Source organism: Miniopterus natalensis, chromosome 1 (assembly GCF_054644295.1).
Source record: "Miniopterus natalensis isolate mMinNat1 chromosome 1, mMinNat1.hap1, whole genome shotgun sequence".
Taxonomy (NCBI): Eukaryota; Metazoa; Chordata; class Mammalia; order Chiroptera; family Miniopteridae; genus Miniopterus; species Miniopterus natalensis.
In genome coordinates, this window is record NC_142081.1 from 26,440,852 (window position 1) to 26,459,685 (window position 18,834).

Consider the following 18,834-nt stretch of genomic DNA (forward strand, 5'->3'; position numbering starts at 1 on the left):
TGCATTGATCTTCTGCACAAACATGTAACTCCACATCTATACTGATGAGTATGCTAAGAAAATAAAAAGTTTACAACAAATAACAGGAGTTACAGAAAGTGATACCTGTAGCTGTGATGTAGAAGTAGATGTTTTGCCTGTAATTTTTATTGTCCTACTGTTGGCCTAGTATGACAATTTGTGAAACAGTAGGTGGTAACTATCTTACAGTCCATTAATTTTATTAATCATTGTATTATCAAGCATGCAATCCGACCTTGACAAGCAGAAGAAAATATTGGTTAGTTTTCCCAGAATCACATAGTAGACTACAGTGCCAAGGAACTGTACTTACTTTTGGTGTTGGGCAGGAAGCTGTAGAAAGGCGAGATGTAGCCTGAGCACGAGGCGATTCCGAAGGAGTAGTGCTGAGGGAAGCTGTGTCTCGTGGGAGCACCTGAACACCACGAGAAATTATGGAGTCTGGAATCTGAATAACGGAAATAAACATGGTTTAATACTCTAAAAATATTAACATAAAGTAAAATCAATACCCACATCTAACTTCTCTTTTGGACAGGGGCATTCTTTCCAGCTCAGAGCTCATGTATTTCTTCTCATGTACTGTTAGTTATAAATGCATTCAACAATTTGGGATAGAACAAAAACCTTCAGATTTAAAATATTTCCCCTGGCCCAAACATTTCATTAATCTTTTTTATGAGTGTTTGGCACTCACATTCCAACTCTGCCATTTAATAGTTACGCACTTCCCAGACACTTTCAATTTCTCTTTCAGATCCACTTTCCATCTCCCTCACTCCCTGCTCTAGGCCGACCTGTACAGATAGAATCAACAAGCTATCTCATGCTCTCTGGTTTCCAGTTGGGTTCAGCCAATGGGAGGCACTGTCAGGAACCTGAAGGGCTGGAGGAAAGTAAGGTACGGTACTTATTCCTCTGGCTTCTTCTTTATCAGGTCACCATAGGTTGGCTAGGACCACAGCCCCTGGTCAGATGATACTTGCTTATAGCTCTTTTCTGGATTCCAGTAGCAGCTCCTTCTCTTTGCCCCATTAGGACTAGGAAAATTATTGGTTTCCACTATTACTAGTCCCAGGGCACTGCAATATGCCTGGTTGCTTTCCCTAAAACTGTCCTGTCCAAACTTTTGTAAGTACCATAGTCCTTTATTAAACTCTTCCCAACTATCCATTTAAGTATGTTATGACTTCTCCTGGGATGCTGATGAATATGTTTTTCTTTTTTTAATTTGAGAAGAAATTAGTTTTATTCATACCAGAGGAATGTATTTTTCTAATTGCCATTTCCTTTATCTAAAAAATGAAGATAATTATAGCATCTATCCCACTGGATTACTGCTGAGGGTTAAATAAAATAGGGTATATAAATTATCTAGCACTTCCAAGTAGTAAACACTTAATAAATGTTGACTATTATTGTTGTTATTATTATATTATTCCAAACTTGATGTAATTGAGAATCACCATTCTAAAAATATACAAACATAAGGACAAATAATGTGAATTATTTATTTTTAAAATATTAATATTTATGTTGATTATAAAATTTATTACTTGGAGCTATGCATAATTTAGTTCATGTTGTGGGCTACTACTAATGGTGTAGGTCTTCTAATATCAAAGTGAGAACGTGACCACTTTCAAGTTTTGTGCACAATATGGGAAAAACATGATAAAAAATGCAATGTACATTCAATCAACAAATATCACATACTATGTGAAAAGAAGGAAGAGGTAGCCAGACTTTGTGACTAGAAAGGTGCTACTGATCTTATGTATCATCTCTTTCTCACAAAGGACATAATACTATTTTCAAAGAAGCTCTTTTATTTAGTTTCCATACCAACATCCTCAATAACAATGGTACTGCCACTATTTCAAGGCTTAACAATTTATGTGATTCATGAAAAATATCCCCATAACTTGGAAGAAATGCAATGGGAATTTTAAGAAGAAAAATGGCTCCATCTGCCAGTACATTTGAGTACTAAATTTCAAAAAATACTTCAAAAAAAATTGAGATAGTCTAATTTAGAAGAGCTATATGTTGCCACTTCTGCATAATAAAAAGGTCATGTATTGGAAACAATATCAAATGCCCCTATTATATACTTCACATGGCATCATGTTCCTCTCCTTCATAGCAATTGCCACACTTATACTACATTATACGTGTGATAGTTTGATCAAAGTCTAGCTCCCATACTAGAATGCATTGTAATGATGGAACCATGTTTTTGCTACTATTGGTGTCCAGTACCGAATGAAATACCTACATAAAGTTGTATGTATGTGTGATATATATATTTCCAGACTTACACACATTCACGTACACACACATCTCTCTTTCTCCTCTCTGTGTATGAATGTAAAGAAACCAGTAAGATATTTGAGGGGGAAGACAGGTTTACATTTTGGTGTATATACTTTTGAGTTAATAGTCTGGAAATACCCAGTGAGCTATTAGAAACATGAGACTGCAGCTTAGGAAAGAGTTAGGGACTGGATATATACTTTGGGAATTATCAATGGAGGTGGTAGATGCGGTCATGCAAATTTTCAGATCACCCAAGGAGAGTATATCAGAGAACAAAAGCTAATGGTTGAGAATTCTAGGTGATATTCATATTAAGGGGATAACAGAAGAAAAAGAATTGGGGGGAAAATCTGTAAAAGAAATGAACATACATCCTATTTTTCCTTGAACAAGCTAGGTTTATATCTATTATCCTGGCTCAATTATTAAACAGCACATCTTTTTACTTTCAGAAGTATTTCAGTTTGGAAGATAAATTATTTCATATTCCTCTTTTTAAGAAAGTGCTAGAAACATAAGAGGAAAATCAAGAAAGAGTGAACATAAAAGAAGTAAAAAGAGAATAAACTTTCAAGGAGAGGTAAAAAATGATATAAATATTGAAGAAATAGGAGTAGGATGAGAGTTAAAAAGAAGCCATTAGATCTATCAATTAAAGAAGTTATCAGTAAAGTAAAAAGAGTGAAAATGAGTTGAGGAAGCAAGGAAGGATGATAAAATAAGGTAATTTGTGGGAAAAGAAGATAGACTTTCACTATTATTCTTTTCTTTGATGCTTGGAGTAAAGATCTATTGATGAGAAAACGGGGAAGTAGAGCTAGGGAAGAGAACTTTGGAAGAGTCATAAAAATATAGATAAATGCATTGAAATGAATGAGCATGGAAGACAACTAAGGATTTGGCAAAGGAATTATCGACCATTATTGTGGATCCAGTCAATATTGGCAACCATAAATTTGCAATTTCATTATGTAGCCTGGAAATAAATTTTCAATCCATCTCAAAAAAAGAAACTTATGCTAGAGATAGCAACTTAAAAGTTAATTGCACAAATATGGCTGTGGAAGCTACATAAACAGATGAGATCATAAAGACAAAGATCATATTGACACACAGAGACTGAAAGTAAAGGGATGGAAAAAAATATTTCATGAAAATGAAAACAAACAGAAAAGCTGAGGTAGCAATACTTATACGGATAAAAGAGAACTTAAAACAAAGGCTAAAACAAGAGACAAAGAAGGATCCAGCAATTCCATTTTTGGGTATTTATCTGAAGAAACCCAAAACAGTAAATAGAAAAGACATTTGCATCCCTATATTAATTGCAGCATTATTTACAATAGTCAAAATATGGAAGCAACTTCAATGTCCATCAATGGATAAAGAAGTAGTGCATATATACAATGTAATATGTCTAAGCCATAAAAAAGAATAAAATCTTGCCATCTGCAACAACACAGATGAGTGAATTAAGTCTTAGCAAATAAGATAGCACCATATAATTTCACTTATACATAGAATCTAAAAACAAAATAAACAAACAAGCAGAAGACAAACAGATTCATAGATACAAAGAACATTTTGATGGTTGCCAGATAGTAGCGGATTTGGGGTGACAGGTGAAAAAGGTAAAGGGGTTAACAAATACAAATTGGTAGTTACAGAATAGTCATGGAAATGTAAGGTACAGTAGCATAGGGAATACAGTCATTAATATTGTAATAACCAGATATGGTGTTAGTTGGGTACTAGATTTATTGGTGTGATCACTGTAAGTTATATAAATGTATAATCACTGGGTTGTACACCTAAAACTAATATAATAATGTACATCAACTGTAACTGAAAAAAGTTATTATAAGAAAACAACAGACCAAAACGTATGGGATACAGCAACAATAGTGCTCAAAGTAAAGTAGCTGCAAAAATATACTTTAAAAAAGAAAGTTTCGAAAGAATAACATAACCTTTGACATTAAGTACTAGGAAAAGGAGAGCAAATAAACCCAAAGCAAAGAGAAATAAATAATAAGGATTACAATGGAGATAAATAAAATAGAGAACAGAAAAACACTAACAGAATCAACAAAAGCATAGTTGGTTTTCTGAAAATATCCACAGAATTGACAAACCTAGCTAAAGTTAGAATACCAAGAAAAAATAAGATAGAAAATAAAAATTATTAAATCAGGAATGAAAAGTGCAAACATTATTGATCTCACAGAAATGAAAAGGATTATAAGAGAAAACTATGACCAACTGTATGCCAACAAATTGGATAACCTACATGAAATAAACAAATTCTTATAAACACAGAAACTATCAAAACTGATTTAAGAGGAAATAGAAAATCTGGAATTGACATATAACAAGTAAAGAGACTGAAATAAGAAGGTGGTTCAAATGCATGTTAATCTTACCTATGTTCCATTTTTATTTTTTAATAAGGAGAATGTATTCATGTATTACTTAAAATGAAAAAAAAATTGAGTAATGAAAACCAGGCAAGAGATGATTTCAAAAATTCACAAGTGGTCAACACACTCATTAACTAGGGAAATGTAAAAGAATGAGCACAATGTCTTGCACACTGATGATACTTAATAATTATTTCCTTAATAATAAAGTAGTAAAAGCAGTCATTAACTTTGAAAATTACAACCTCTCTTTGAGATAGAAAGAAGGGAACAAAATATTAACTCAAAAAAATAGTTTAAGCAAAAAGAGCAGATGGTTAGCCCTGATGGTCTTTATTTTAATATAACAAGAAGCAAGAGTTGCCCTGGCAGATGGCTCAGTTGGTTGGAGCATTGCCCCATACACCAAAAGGTTGCGTGTTTGATTCCTGGTTGGGTGTGTATGAGGGGCAAATGATCAATGTTTTTCTCTCACATTGATGTTTATCTTTCTCCCTCCCTCTCTCTAAAAATCAATAAAAACGTATCAGGTGAGGATTAAAAAAAAAAAGGAGCAAGAGCAGAGAACGGGAAATTAGGTGAAAAAAGGTTGAAGGTCTGTATCTCATTGATGTGTATAAAGGAGTCAATAAGGGATGAACCAAAGACTTGACAAGGAGTAGTGAGAATCCACCTAGAGTAAGCAGAATTTGTAGTGGGTTAAGTCAGCAAAAATGAGAAAGAGAAATGCCAAATCACTTCCAAAAGAAATAACATTCCTCCTTTTAGAGAACTAATCTGTATTCTTACTATCTTATGCAACTACAGGGAGAAAACAATTTGTCTTAGTTGATCTAAAACTCTCTGTAGATATGCAATTAAACAATAAAATTTTTTTCATTAAGGGAAATTGTAATGGGAATACATGCTTTCTTAGGAACTGTGCTGATTCTATCTATGTTGCTTTTACTGTCCTAAAGCTAATTTGACTGATTGGGGAAACACTTCTAAAATAAGAAATAGAGTAATACATCAAAATCAGAATTCACAGCCAAAGTATCATTTTCCTTTTTGAACTCTGTAGTCTTTTGAAATGCCAGTAAGAATACTAATAGTAAAAACATACACATTTGTATATGATTCAAGGGATTCATAAATAAGCATATATTACACTCTCTGAATCATTATTTTTACCACTTAATTTTTTTTCATTCTGAAAATGGTTAAACTAACAGAAAAGTTTTAAGACTAATACAATAAAAGATCTCTCTGTTATTTGGATTTAATTTTGTGTAGCTAGTGAGCAAATTTATAATAATGGAGGCAGTCTCCCAAAGCAACTACATATGAAGAAGTATGGCTTCCATAGCCACAATTTGTCCATTGGTAAGGCTTTTGGAGTCCTTGTTAACCTTCGAGGTTAGTTCCATCATATGTACCCTCTCCTAATAACTTCTCTGCTTAGAAAACTTTATAGACATCTCAGTGTGCACTACAGGATCCGAATAATAAAAATAGATGACAGACGACTACCTAAATGGGTTCTTTTAGAAAATATACACTATGTATATTTCCAGAGCTTTGGTACTAATCCTTTAAATCTTTTCATTTTCATTTTTTAAATATATCTTTATTGATTTCAGAGAGAGGAAAGGAGAGGGAGAGAGAGATAGAAACATCAATGATAAGAGAGTCATTGATCGGTTGCAGCCCGCAACCTGGGTATGTGCCCTGACCGGGAATTGAACACTGATCGCCTGGATCCTAGGTGGATGCTCAACAGCTGAGCCACACCTGGCTGGGCTGGTACTAATCCTTTAAAAGCTACGACTAAATATAATGAACATTTTACTAGAACAATATATTTTGAGTTCAGTAAGGTATCTTCTGACAAGTCATAAAATTCTTGTGGACAAAAGAGACAAAGTGGGTTTTGATAACTACAAGAGAAGTACATGTTAGCTGGTTAGTAATTCTGGTAGTATGTACAATGGCCTATCCTAAAAAAAGTTCTATCAGTGACTTGCATGAATACATGGTTAATATATCTGTAGATGACAGAGCTGGAAAAGACAGGTAATATACTAAAAAAGACAGGCCAATATAGATTTAAAAAGATCTCTTCAGGCTAGACTGATCAGCTGAATGTAGCAAAGTGAAATTAAAAAAAAAATTAACTGATTTTTAGAAGAGGAAGGGAGAGGAAGAGAGAGAGAAACATTAATTGGCTGCCTCCAGCACAATCCCACTGGCGACTGAGCCGGCAACCTGAGCACATGCCCTGACCAGGAATCGAACTGGCAACCTTTCAGTGCATGGGATGATGCCCAACCAACTGAGGGACATCAACCAGGACGCAAAATGAAATTTAACAAGAATATGAAGACCTAAATTTAGATAAAAATCAATGATATAAAGAATCCACAAGAATTCATGATTCATATATATACACAATATGAAAATACACAATATGATTTTGCCTAGACAGTAATCATATAAGGTATGACTATAACCTATCTTTTTTATTAATGTAAAAATTTAAATATTCATATGAGTGTTTCTTTACAAGGATTATCTATACTTATTAAAATCACAGATGAGAAGTTGAACCTTACATCTTGAGTAATATGTTCCAAATATTAAGTGGTAAAGTCAGGGCTTATATCCAGCTTTTCTGATTTTAAGTTGCATAATTTTACATTATTCCACACTGCTTCACATGCCTTACAATGGGAACCAGCTGAGGGAAATTATGATTTTTCTCTCCAATAGGTAATTAGACGCTCCCTTTTGAAAACTAATTTTTAAATTTTACATTAGTAAAGCTTGTAAAACTCAGCCAAATAGTTCATAGAGATGCTGCAAATGACTGTTATTATGCAGAGATCTAAAACACTGACAATAAACCAGGGCATTCAGAACCACTTGAGGCTCATTGATGAAGTTAGTGACAGATAAGCATTCACATAGTTAATACAACTTCTTTAGGATCACTAAGAACATTAAAAACCTCCCTATTTTTTCTTTTTCATTATTTTCTATGGATGTTAGGTCTGAAGAACTAGAAAATTATACTCTTTGATTTATAGCTCTGATTATTATTTGTTAAAGGAAGCACAAAAGTGTAAGTCTACTTACAAAACTGAATTACCTGCCAAAAGACCATAACCACTACTTACAAAAGATTATTAAATATCATTTAATAATAATAAGTTCCTGATGATGCCATATGAGGACATCCAGTTAGAACACTTAAACAGCCATTTCAACTAGTTCCTCCAGAGAATGAGATCCTAGTAATAAAAGGAATCCATTGTATGTAATAATTAATTTCTCTTCCATGCAGCTAGGATGATACTAGTTATGTGAGATCTTTGAGAAAACTAAAAAAGAGACACTAAAATAATTTTCAGTATAATAATATAAAACTCAGAATATAATAACTTAAAGTTTGGTTATGAATATAAAACTTACAAATACTTTATTTTGAAAACCAGGATTACTACAGTTTTTGTGGTTGTTTTATAAGATGAAAATATAAAAAATAGTCCTGCTTCAAGTATGGTATATTTTTGAATGTTTATAACAAAGCTATATCTGGAGAATTCACATACTGGTTGTCAACTGAAATTCGTTAGTAATTTTACTAATCAGTATTTAAATTTTCTACTTGTCCTTTGACTAACCCATCTATTTCCAACCAGGTAGGGCTTGTTGAATATAAGGGTTAAAGTCTTCATTTTGGTAGTGTAACTCCCCAGAGACTACTGATACTAGCTCCCCTCCCACCCTTCCATATCCCCTTCCCCAAATTTTGAGTGTTTGTTCTTCCTATTTAAAGCCAAATTTTACTTTGGTACTTCTTTTCTCCTCTCAGTTTATATCCATATTAGGGACTGAGATAGATTTTTTTTTTTTTTTTTTTGCAGTCATAGTCTAAATTATCACTGTTTAGTCAGTTATATTTATCAGTTTAATCTTTCCTAGCCTGGCATTTTTTTTTTGCAAACTATCATTCAGCCAGTGACTGAAAGAAGTGATATGTATCATTTAAAATTTCTATCTAAAGATTAGGAACTTCGGCATTTGTATCAAGACTCAACTCTAAATAGCTATAATGAGAACATAGTGAAAAAAAAAAAAAGATGTAAAATAATGAGCAAAAAAAACCCAAGGTTAATACAAATGAAATATTAGCTTGACCAATCTGTTTAGATGTTCAGACATAAGGTGAACCTCTTAAAGAAATTACTTTAATTAAGTTGGGTAATTTATTTGAAATTATGTGATAAAACTGCTAAAGAAAAAAAATAACTTCTAAGCAATGAATTTCTTGGAAGTCATATAATGAAAGCTCATTGCCACATACTACAGAATCTTAATGGTATTAGAGTAGTGACAGGAGAAACTCTATTAAATTAAATTCCTTGATGAAATATACTCCGTGGCACTTAGACTTTCACAAGAAGCACTGATGAAGATCCTTCTGAATAAAACACATCTTCCATAATATGTTATGGCCTACCTCCAAGGATAGGAGGTAGGTGGTATGCCTGCAAAATCATTAATGCAAAAGCCTCTTTGTCTTACCCGTTCATCTGCACTGCCTGTTGCATGATGGGAATAATTGATGAGACCAGGGATGGGCTGCTCACCGTGTGCCATGATAACAGCAGGACTGGTGTAGAATGGATGCTTCTAATGCACAACACATAACAACTATGAATATAGTGACAAGAAAACATGAAACTACACAAGCAAAATGACTGGAAAGGAAAAAAGGTGAAAACAAATGGAACAATGAAATGTCAAATCAGCTTAGATTTCAAATGCTGTAAGCTTTTTTCTTTTGAAATTGGTGGTATTTTTTACTCTTTTAATGAAGAGTAAAAGGGAAAGAACATATATTGATTTTTAAATGTATCCAATTCACCAATTAGTTCCATATAAAGAAAATAAACTTCACACACAACTTAAATTCTTATTGACCTTAAGTAAAAACTTAATGGATCATTAAATAGATCTGGAGATAAAATCATCTGGTCTTCAGTGAAAGGATCACCTACTGGTTGTCTGAATGGACACTTCAAAAGGATCTCTATGATCCTTTCTAATCTACATATTGTCAAAAAACCCTCTCATGCTATCCTCATGGCCAAAATATCTGGACAATCCATAAACTTTAGGAATTATTTTAGATAGCAATTAGATTTTCAATCTTTATGCTCTCAATCAATGAACAATCATTATTTTCCAGAAGTGATATGTTACTTTCTGAAGATTTTAAAGCACACTGGGTAGATTATACTAGGTATGGATAATAATGTAAATCATATTCTGTGACTTTAAGATGACTTAATTTACTCAAGTACCTCATGGTACTCCCAGAATTTCCCCAAAAGAATTTTTAATACTTTGGTACTGTCCTAATAATATTACTTTATTAGATTAAAAATGCAAATACCTTATATCCATTTCCTCTCTACACCACTATGGTAATTTGTCATTATATTTAAATAACTGCTTAGTCAATTGCTGAAAACCATTATATTAAAAAATCTTTATTAATCTTTTTAACTAATCTCTTGAATCATCTAAGGTTTCCTACCTTCAGTTTGCTGTTCCTTTAAGAATTTGTGAATATTTGTTGTTTTGAATAAATGAACATTTTGTGTATTTATTATGACAACAAAAAATGACATCTCCAAAGAGTTCTTCAATGTCACATTGTTTGTCATTGCAGCTATTACTTCACTAGGTAACAGCAGTATCTTTAATGACTCAGAACTCAGAACAAGCTTCAGTGCCTTCAAGGATTCTACCTTGTCAAGGAAACATAGCTATAGTGTCATGAGTATACCAATTCTTTTTAAACTTATGGAATGATGGGATGAAAGAGGGATGAAATCTACATTTACCTTTGGGTCCTTTAGATCTTTGGGTCTCTCTCAGCAGACTTACCTTAGCAGCAATGGCTGCTGCAGTTATATGTGATGAAGAACTGTCCTCTGTTGAAGCAACACCACTGTCTTTCTTCTCTTCTTCTTCTTCCTCACATTGAACCCCTTTGTCTTCTGTCTGCTTATGGGGGCTAGTTGTGGGAGGAGGAGAAAGAGGAGGTGGTGGGGAAGGTAAATCTTCAAGTTCATCATGCACTTCCTTAACTTTTACAATGGCATCACGTAAAAGGTCAATGGCATGAGGTAGAGCTGGCAGTATGAACTGAAAGCATTCCTGTATGCAAGAGGAAGAAAAAAAAATGAAGATGAAGCACTCTTATAGGCATATAAAATGGTAGCAATCAAATTTATTTGTGGTTTTGGATTTGTATTTCTCTGCACCAGTCTTAAGAATGAATCATATTTAAAGCATTATTGTTGAAATATGAAATATGAAGTAAGCATGGCATATATTACAGTATTCTCTGAAGAACTACAGTACTATATAGGCACTCAACATTTTTTTAAACAAATATTTCTATACAACTTTGGGGTTTAAAGATACATTATGGGAAAAGAAAAAGAGTTTTCACCTCTTTAATTAGAGCAGAGCACTAGAACTAACAAACCAGCTGAGGACTGAACTATTGTATTCAGAGATAGAAAGTCCTGACTACCATCATAAAGTATAGCTAGGCAACATTTGATATAAGTTTGTACAGAACACTGCATTAAAGTCAATGTAGTCTCCTGCTCACCTGCCCACTATTACCAATAATGCATCACCAAAAAGAGAATAGGTGAGAACTTTAACATTAGAATATAGGGCCAGATATGTTGGGGAATGTGTTTGGGCAGAAGTCCTTCTCTTTTACATTTAAAGTAACTTACCTTAAAATGTAAGATGTATCTTAAATTTATGGAGGGTTACTGGAATACATGAAAGAGTGTCCAATATTTTGACCTCTTTTTGTACAGCTCAATCACTTTACTGATAAAGACTGCATAGTAAAGACTTTAACCTTAACCAAAGAGAGGTCTGGCCTTTACCCTCAGATTTTAGGAGGTGATCTCTAGTTCCTTGGAATGTCATGCCTGATAGAAGTGTGTTTGTTTGCCTAGGGGCTTTAGCTACTGGACAGCCTAACACTGTGATCTATTATGAAGGCTTGGGGAAACATTATCAGTTTTGCCTCTGGAAGGAACTAGAGAGTAAAGGCATCAGTCTTCCCTCTGGAAAGGTCTAGGCTAAATGTCAGCTATGAGGACAATATGTGATCAAGTCCTAATAAAAACTCTGGACACCACAGGCAGAAGTGAGGGTACCTAGCTAGCAATACTCTGTACTGTTTCATATTATGGAGAGGTGGTAATGAGAGGATGACCAGAGTTCCTCATTTGGTACTCTCTTAGACTCTGTCCTATCTGTTTCTTCCCTTGGTTGATTTCAATCTGTATTCTTTCTGTGAGTCCTTTATTAAATTATTAAAACTGAGGATGGTTTTAGAAATCCCTTGAATTGCAATTGGTGTCAGAAGTGAGGACAGTCTTGTGAAGTGCTCCAACTGGTATTGGCTAACTTTTACAGTTGGCCAAAACTCAATACAGTTGGTATTCGAAGTGGGATTCACTAGAAAGACTCTGATGCATGAAACATGTGCTCTTGGAGGAGGAAGGAAGAGAGGGTGAGGAATAATGACTCTTTAGAGCCTGAATGAACACAGAGTCACCCACAGAATGGAAATGCAGCTGTGCTGCAATTACTTATTGAAGATAAGTTAGCAATGAAATTTTGAAATGAAAGATCCAACTCCTAAGGAGCTGTGTCATTGGATGCATAAATAAATGCAAAATAATAAGAAACAAGGTACATATTTAATCCCTTGGTTACTGTTATATGTACTAGCTAAAATGAATGTAAGGGAGGATGTTGGGGTGGATCCTGAGGCTGAGCCATGCTGAGATTCTGGCTGGTCCAATATATAGTTGCTAGCCTCAGAGCTGCTTCCAAAGGAAAAAAGTTAGGTTGAAGCAATAAATAGTGAATAAACTTAGACTGATTCATAAGAGAATGGGGAAAGAGAATGAGAGATACAACAAAATTGTCCCAGCAGGGTGGAAATTGAGAATATCATGCTAAGCAAAATAAATCAGACAGAAAAAGTTAAGAACCATATGATTTCACTCATATATGGGCTATAAAACTGAAAGCAACAGATGAACAAACAAAACAAACAGACAAAACCTCACAGTCACAGACAGCAGTATGGTGGTTACCAGAGGGAAGGGGAGGGAAGGGGACAGTAAAGGATAAGGGGGGTCCAATATATGGTGACAAAAGATTTGACTTTGGATAGTGGGCATACAATGCAATAGACAGATGTATCATAGAATTGTACATTTGAAACCTACATAATCTTATTAACCAATGTCACCCCAATAAATTTAATTTAAAAAAAATTAACGGCTGAATAAAGTGAGCACTGATGGGGGTAAAACAATTGTGTTAATGTAGCATTGTTGTGCACTGAACAAACAGATGGGAGCACTTGCTGGTCTCCTGATAGGAGTGCCTTTGTTTTCCTGGTGACTATGGCCAATACACAGTCTAACAATGTGATTTAACATGAGGGCTTTGGGTCCTAAACAAATCTCTATTTACCTTAGTTTAGAAATATTTAAAAAGCTAGAAGGCAAAGATAACTTTAAGAAACCTTACCTTGAATCACCTAAAATGATGATCCCATTATCTAATCAAGATAAGGCCTGACAAAGTGATCTGGATATCTTGACCCAATGCAGGCCTAGAAATCCAAGACCATATGCACATATATGGGTAAAATGGTCAGGGAATGAGAAGAGATTTTGGGGGGACTTCTTGACATGGTGAGACCCATGTACTGTGATTCTAAAACTTGCTGAAGTCCTAACTGGGGGATAATATTAGATTGAGAGAATATAGGAATGCAATATAGGGATTAAGGTGAAAGTTTGGATGAAAATAGAATGTTTGTACAGTGAACATTATGTGAAGTGGTAAGTCTCCTTTACCTGAATGTATTATGGGAATGGATATTGTGTTTGACTGGAGAGTTCTTCCCCTACCTAGTATTGTAAGACAGAAGGCATGTAAATCCACTCTTCCACCAATATAGATTGGATATGCTAAGTGGGAATCAATAAGATTGTCTGAGCCCACACAGGTCATTAATTTGCTGTACAATAGCCCTGTGTGGAGTACAAACTGGGGTTTATGGCAAAAACCTGTGAGTGTGACCCAGCAACAACTGCTGGGATTTTGGACCAGAACATTTATATTTGAGATGACAATTACTAGCTTGTTATTAAACTTTAATTGAAACTTCTCTCATTACTGAAGGACAAAAAAATAATATAATCTTGAAACCTGAAATATCCATCATGTCTTAGGTAATGTCAGAGAAATGCTCTAATGGGGAAGGCAATGCCCAGGAGAGTTCCATAATAAAATGGAAATGGTGGATATAGGATCATGCTACCAGGAGAATGCAAGGAGGTACTCACGAGCAGGTAGCCTCTTTTCACCTAGGGCCGACTTCGGAACCACCTGAGGAGCTGCTGGATCCTATGGCCACTTGGGCCACTTGGGCGGTGCCCTATAAACAGCTTTCTATTGATCAACAAAGAGCTGCTTGGTTTATGGATGGCAATTCCAAGGTGAAGGGACAGCATCCTGTTTGGAAGGCCGCCACTCTGATTGAAGAAGGTAAAAACAAATCAGCTCGATGGGCTGAACTGCATGATGTTTGGCCCTATGTTTGGGTTTTTATTGATTCATGGGAAGTGTCTAATGGCCTGGCCATATGGTCAGGCAGAAGGACAATGGAAAACTGGTTTACTAAAGGGATCCCTGAATGGGGTATGGCCCTATGGAAATTGCTCTGGGAATGCAAGGGGTATATTAAAGTAGGATATGTTAATGCCCATCCAAAGAACCCCCTTCCAGAATTAGAAACTGACTGGAACTGGTAAGCAGATACTGGTGTAGTTCTTGATATGGCCAACTGGGCCCATGAGATGAGTGGACATTAGGGGGCTGCAGAGATGGGATGGATGTAGATATATTCCTCTTGCACTTTCAGAGACACACAGTGCCAACAAGGACTGTTCTGTCTGCTAACAAGAGAGACAGAGATGGCAGAGGGCTATACAGCAGATTCCACAGGGGAAGGTCCTGCACAGAGCTGGCAAGTTGGCCTGATGCCAGTAGTCTCTGGAGGCTACAAATGGGTCCTAACAGGAATAGACACTTACTCTGCACTGGGCTTTGCTTACCCAGTGGTAGATACAAATGCTCAGTGTACTGTGAAAGGACCAGAACAGATGATATTGTATCAATGACTATTATACCATGGAACACACTTTCATCTACAGAGCAATGATTTGTTAGAAAATTAGAATGGACAAATGAGACATTTGTTGTCTCAAAGGGGAGGAGATAAAGACATGAAGGGCTGGCTTACACATCTTCATTGGTGTGTGATTATACTCAACACGAGGGAGGCCAATGGATGGTCCCCACTAGACAGATTCCTCTACTTTTCTAGGGAAGAGAGGGTTGGGGGAGGATGCTCTTATGACGTACTTTTTACTTTAGGACTACACTTTTCCCCTCATTTCACCGTAACTTTTTTTTCTTCTACCAGCTGTAGTAGTCCTAGGACCAGGGCTGCAACTGTGAGTGCCTACTAGTTTTATACATAAGTAACCCTACTTTATATTAATGGAAATGAACTAGCTAAGAGGCACTTGCTAAATAAGTATTACTGATGGCAATCTGGATCACACAGTGGCCAAACCAATGGCTTCAATTCAAAGATTTTCAAAGGAAAAGTTTGGGTATAAACGGAGAAAAGAAATGGCAGCTAAAGGTAAATGAGTGAATAAATGGGTTATGCAATGAGGGAAATCCAATATTATATTGGTATATCAAAAGAGGTTTAGAGCAAGAGATGATTTTGTTTCTTAGCTCAGTTGTAACAAATGCCAGAAAGGGAAAAGCCATATATTGTTAAGACTACTTCTTTTGGAAACTGGCAAGCCTTAAACCTGAGTAGCATCATTCTGGGAGGCATTTTTGTCATACGATATGATGATAGACTAGGCTAACTTTAATTGTGTGTAGGAATTCAGTTATGTGCCAGTATCTTCTGATTCTTAGTTTTCACATTATATCTACTACTATACTGTGATATGTTATAATAATGGCAGTTTAGTAAGATTATAAAACTGGTTATATGTACTGGGAAACTGAGTAAAAGTTTCCTCAAAATATAATACCAATGAAAAATGACTGGCCTGAGCAATAGGTCTAATTTCTACGGTAAATAGCTCTATGTAAATGTATCAAAAGCTAAAAATTGTAGATCAAGGTAGAAAATCAGTAAATTAGTACAAAAATATGAAAAATGTATGTAATGGCTATAGTAAATGGATTAGCTATTTCTATGAATCTATCCCAATCCCACACTGGCTTCTCCAAATCTTAGGCATATTCACACTTAAATTGTTTTTGTGTCTGTAATAAAAACGTTATCGTCAATACAGATGTCTAGCCATACAAATACAATTATTTAGCTGAAGAGAGCCTTGGCTAAAGGCCAGGGGGTAGCTTGTCTAATAAAGAATTAACTCAAAGAGAGTCTGGCTTTTGCCCTCAGTAACAGAGGAGTGACAGGAGTATCCTTGTACTGGGAACTTTGACCATCAGAAAGTCTAACAGTGTGATTTATTATGGGGGCTTTGGGCAATGTGATATCAGTTATGCCTCTAGAAAGTGTTGGACTAGAGATTAAAGGTCAGCCATATGAGTAGTATGTGATGAGCCCCAGTAAAAACTTCGGACACCAGAGGCTTGGAACTTCCCTGATTGGCAATACTCCCTGTGTTATACACTGATGTCAGGAGATCAATGCATTCTTGACTCCACAGAGAGAAGATAACAGAAATTCCCATCTGGTAACTCTCCTCTAGTCTGTCTAATGCGTTTCTTCCCTTGGTTGATTTTAATCTGTATCCTTTCCCTGTAATAAGCCATAACCATGGGTATACCATATTTCATTGAGTTTTGTGAGTCTTTTTAGTGAATTACTGAAACAGAGTGGTTTTGGAAATGCATAGAATTGCAGTTGGTGTCAGAAGTGAGGGTGGTCTTGTGGAGTGCTCCAACCTTTTGATTGGCTAACTCTCACAGCTGGCCATAGCTTGCACACTAAACCATATAATTTTCAAGAACACTACACCATATAATTCTCAAGGTTTCTTACCTGAGATCCTTTCTTGCTACCTGGCAAGTTAATTATGAGAGTTTTTCCTCTGATTCCACATACAGGCCTGAAAAGAAAGATAAACTGGATGAATACTAAATGGCAATGAAAGATTGGTTTAAATATATTCAACAATAAAGATCAATCACTGTACTTTACATGTGAACAATTGTTTTAGAAATAAAATTGCTGTGGCTAGAGTCACCAATTGCTATACACATTGGGAAATCTGGCTGAGGTTTTTACAATGGTCAGTGTCGTGGATGGGAAAAAATACACTGAACATGCAATCAGAATAAATCAAAGTCACTTTAAAGAAATAATGGTCAAATTATCTTCTTTCTCTAACTTCAGGTTCTTCATAACTCATACAGTTGTAAGATTTTAATGAGATAATGTATTAAAACTACCTAGCATAATAATATTTATGTTAAAAAATCTAATACATAAGGTACTCAAGAGCTAAGTGAGACACCTGAGCTCTTCTCAGGAAGTCATTAAGTTTTAAAGTAAAATAAGGTGTCTCTCAAATGATTGGCAGTGGGGAGTCTGGAGAGCTCAGCTGTTAACAGGTCCATTGACTGTCAATTTAAAGTAAAAGGTTTGTCAGAGATCACTGTAAATTTCCAGACCACTTTTAACCAAGTGGTTAGATAACAAACATAAACAGTAGAAAAGCTCTGGAAGACTGAGATAAGAATTGAAGGCCAGGATTTCACATAAGAGTTGGAATCATGTTCTACCCATAAGTGGCTGTGTTACTTTCACCTGGCAACATCTCACTGTCACCATTTGAGAACAGAAGTACTGATTAGATTAGTCTATTTCTGAAATTGCACAGCTAAGATTGAAAACGTCTTGTAAGAATGTTTTTCCAAAACTTCTATGATTGAGTTTATTCTTTAACTATTCTCACTCTCTGAAATAACCTAAAATTATCTTCTATTTAGTTTTTTAAAAAAATTTTCCTATTCACAAAGAGAAGAATCGATAGCTATTTATTTAAAACTTTCCATATTCTTTTGTTTTCAATTGTGATATAATTGACAAATAACACTGTATTAGTTTTAGGTATAGAAAATGATTTGATATATGTATGTACTGCAAAATGATTACCACAGTAAGTTTAGTTAAAATACATCACTACAGTTACAACTTTTTTCTTGTGATGAGAACTCCTACAATCTACTCTCTTAGAAACTTTCAAATATACAATACAGTATTATTAACTACAGTTACCATGCTATATGTACATTACATCCCCCAGGATTTATTTGTAAGTGGTAGTTTGTGCCTTTTAACCACCTTCACCCATTTCACCCACTCCTCAACCCCTTCCTCTGGCAACCACCAATTTGTTCTGTGTCTATGGGTCTGGTTATTTTGATTCCACATGTGAGATTATACAGTTTTTGTCTTTCTCTGTCTGACTTATTTCACTTAGTAAGTGCACACAAGGTCCATCTATGTTATTGCAAGTGTCAGGATTTCCTTTTTTTATTTCATTGCACATATATATGTCCTTCCCCAAGTTAGGGACATTTTTAGCCTTGATTTCTTCAAATATATATTCATACATATTTTTTCTTTATCCATTTATCCACCAATGGCATCTTAGGCTCTTTCCATGTTTTGGCTACTGCAAATAATGATTCAATGAACGTGGGGGTGCAGGTATCTTTTTGAGACAGTGATTTTATTTCCTTTGGATAAATAACCAGGAGTAGAATTACTGGATCATACAGTACTTCTATTTTTAATTTCTGAGGAACCTCCATACTGCTTTTCATAGTGGATGAACCAATTTCTGTTCTCGACAACAGTGTACAAGAGTTCCTTTTTCTCCACATC

At 35.1% G+C, this 18,834-nt stretch overlaps 1 protein-coding gene across 2 annotated transcripts in view; it reads right to left on the reverse strand.

The window, feature by feature from the left end:
- The window catches only part of GPHN (gephyrin), a 351,760-nt gene that overhangs the window by 156,125 nt on the left and 176,801 nt on the right, over positions 1–18,834 (reverse strand). For both annotated transcript variants that reach the window (XM_087819798.1, XM_016223798.2), the window contains exons 6-9: positions 16,984–17,050; positions 10,701–10,973; positions 9,330–9,437; positions 335–469 (exon numbers count right to left, since the gene is read on the reverse strand). In XM_087819798.1, the coding sequence (XP_087675924.1) occupies positions 335–469; positions 9,330–9,437; positions 10,701–10,973; positions 16,984–17,050 (583 nt within the window). The remainder of the gene's footprint in view (positions 1–334; positions 470–9,329; positions 9,438–10,700; positions 10,974–16,983; positions 17,051–18,834) is intronic.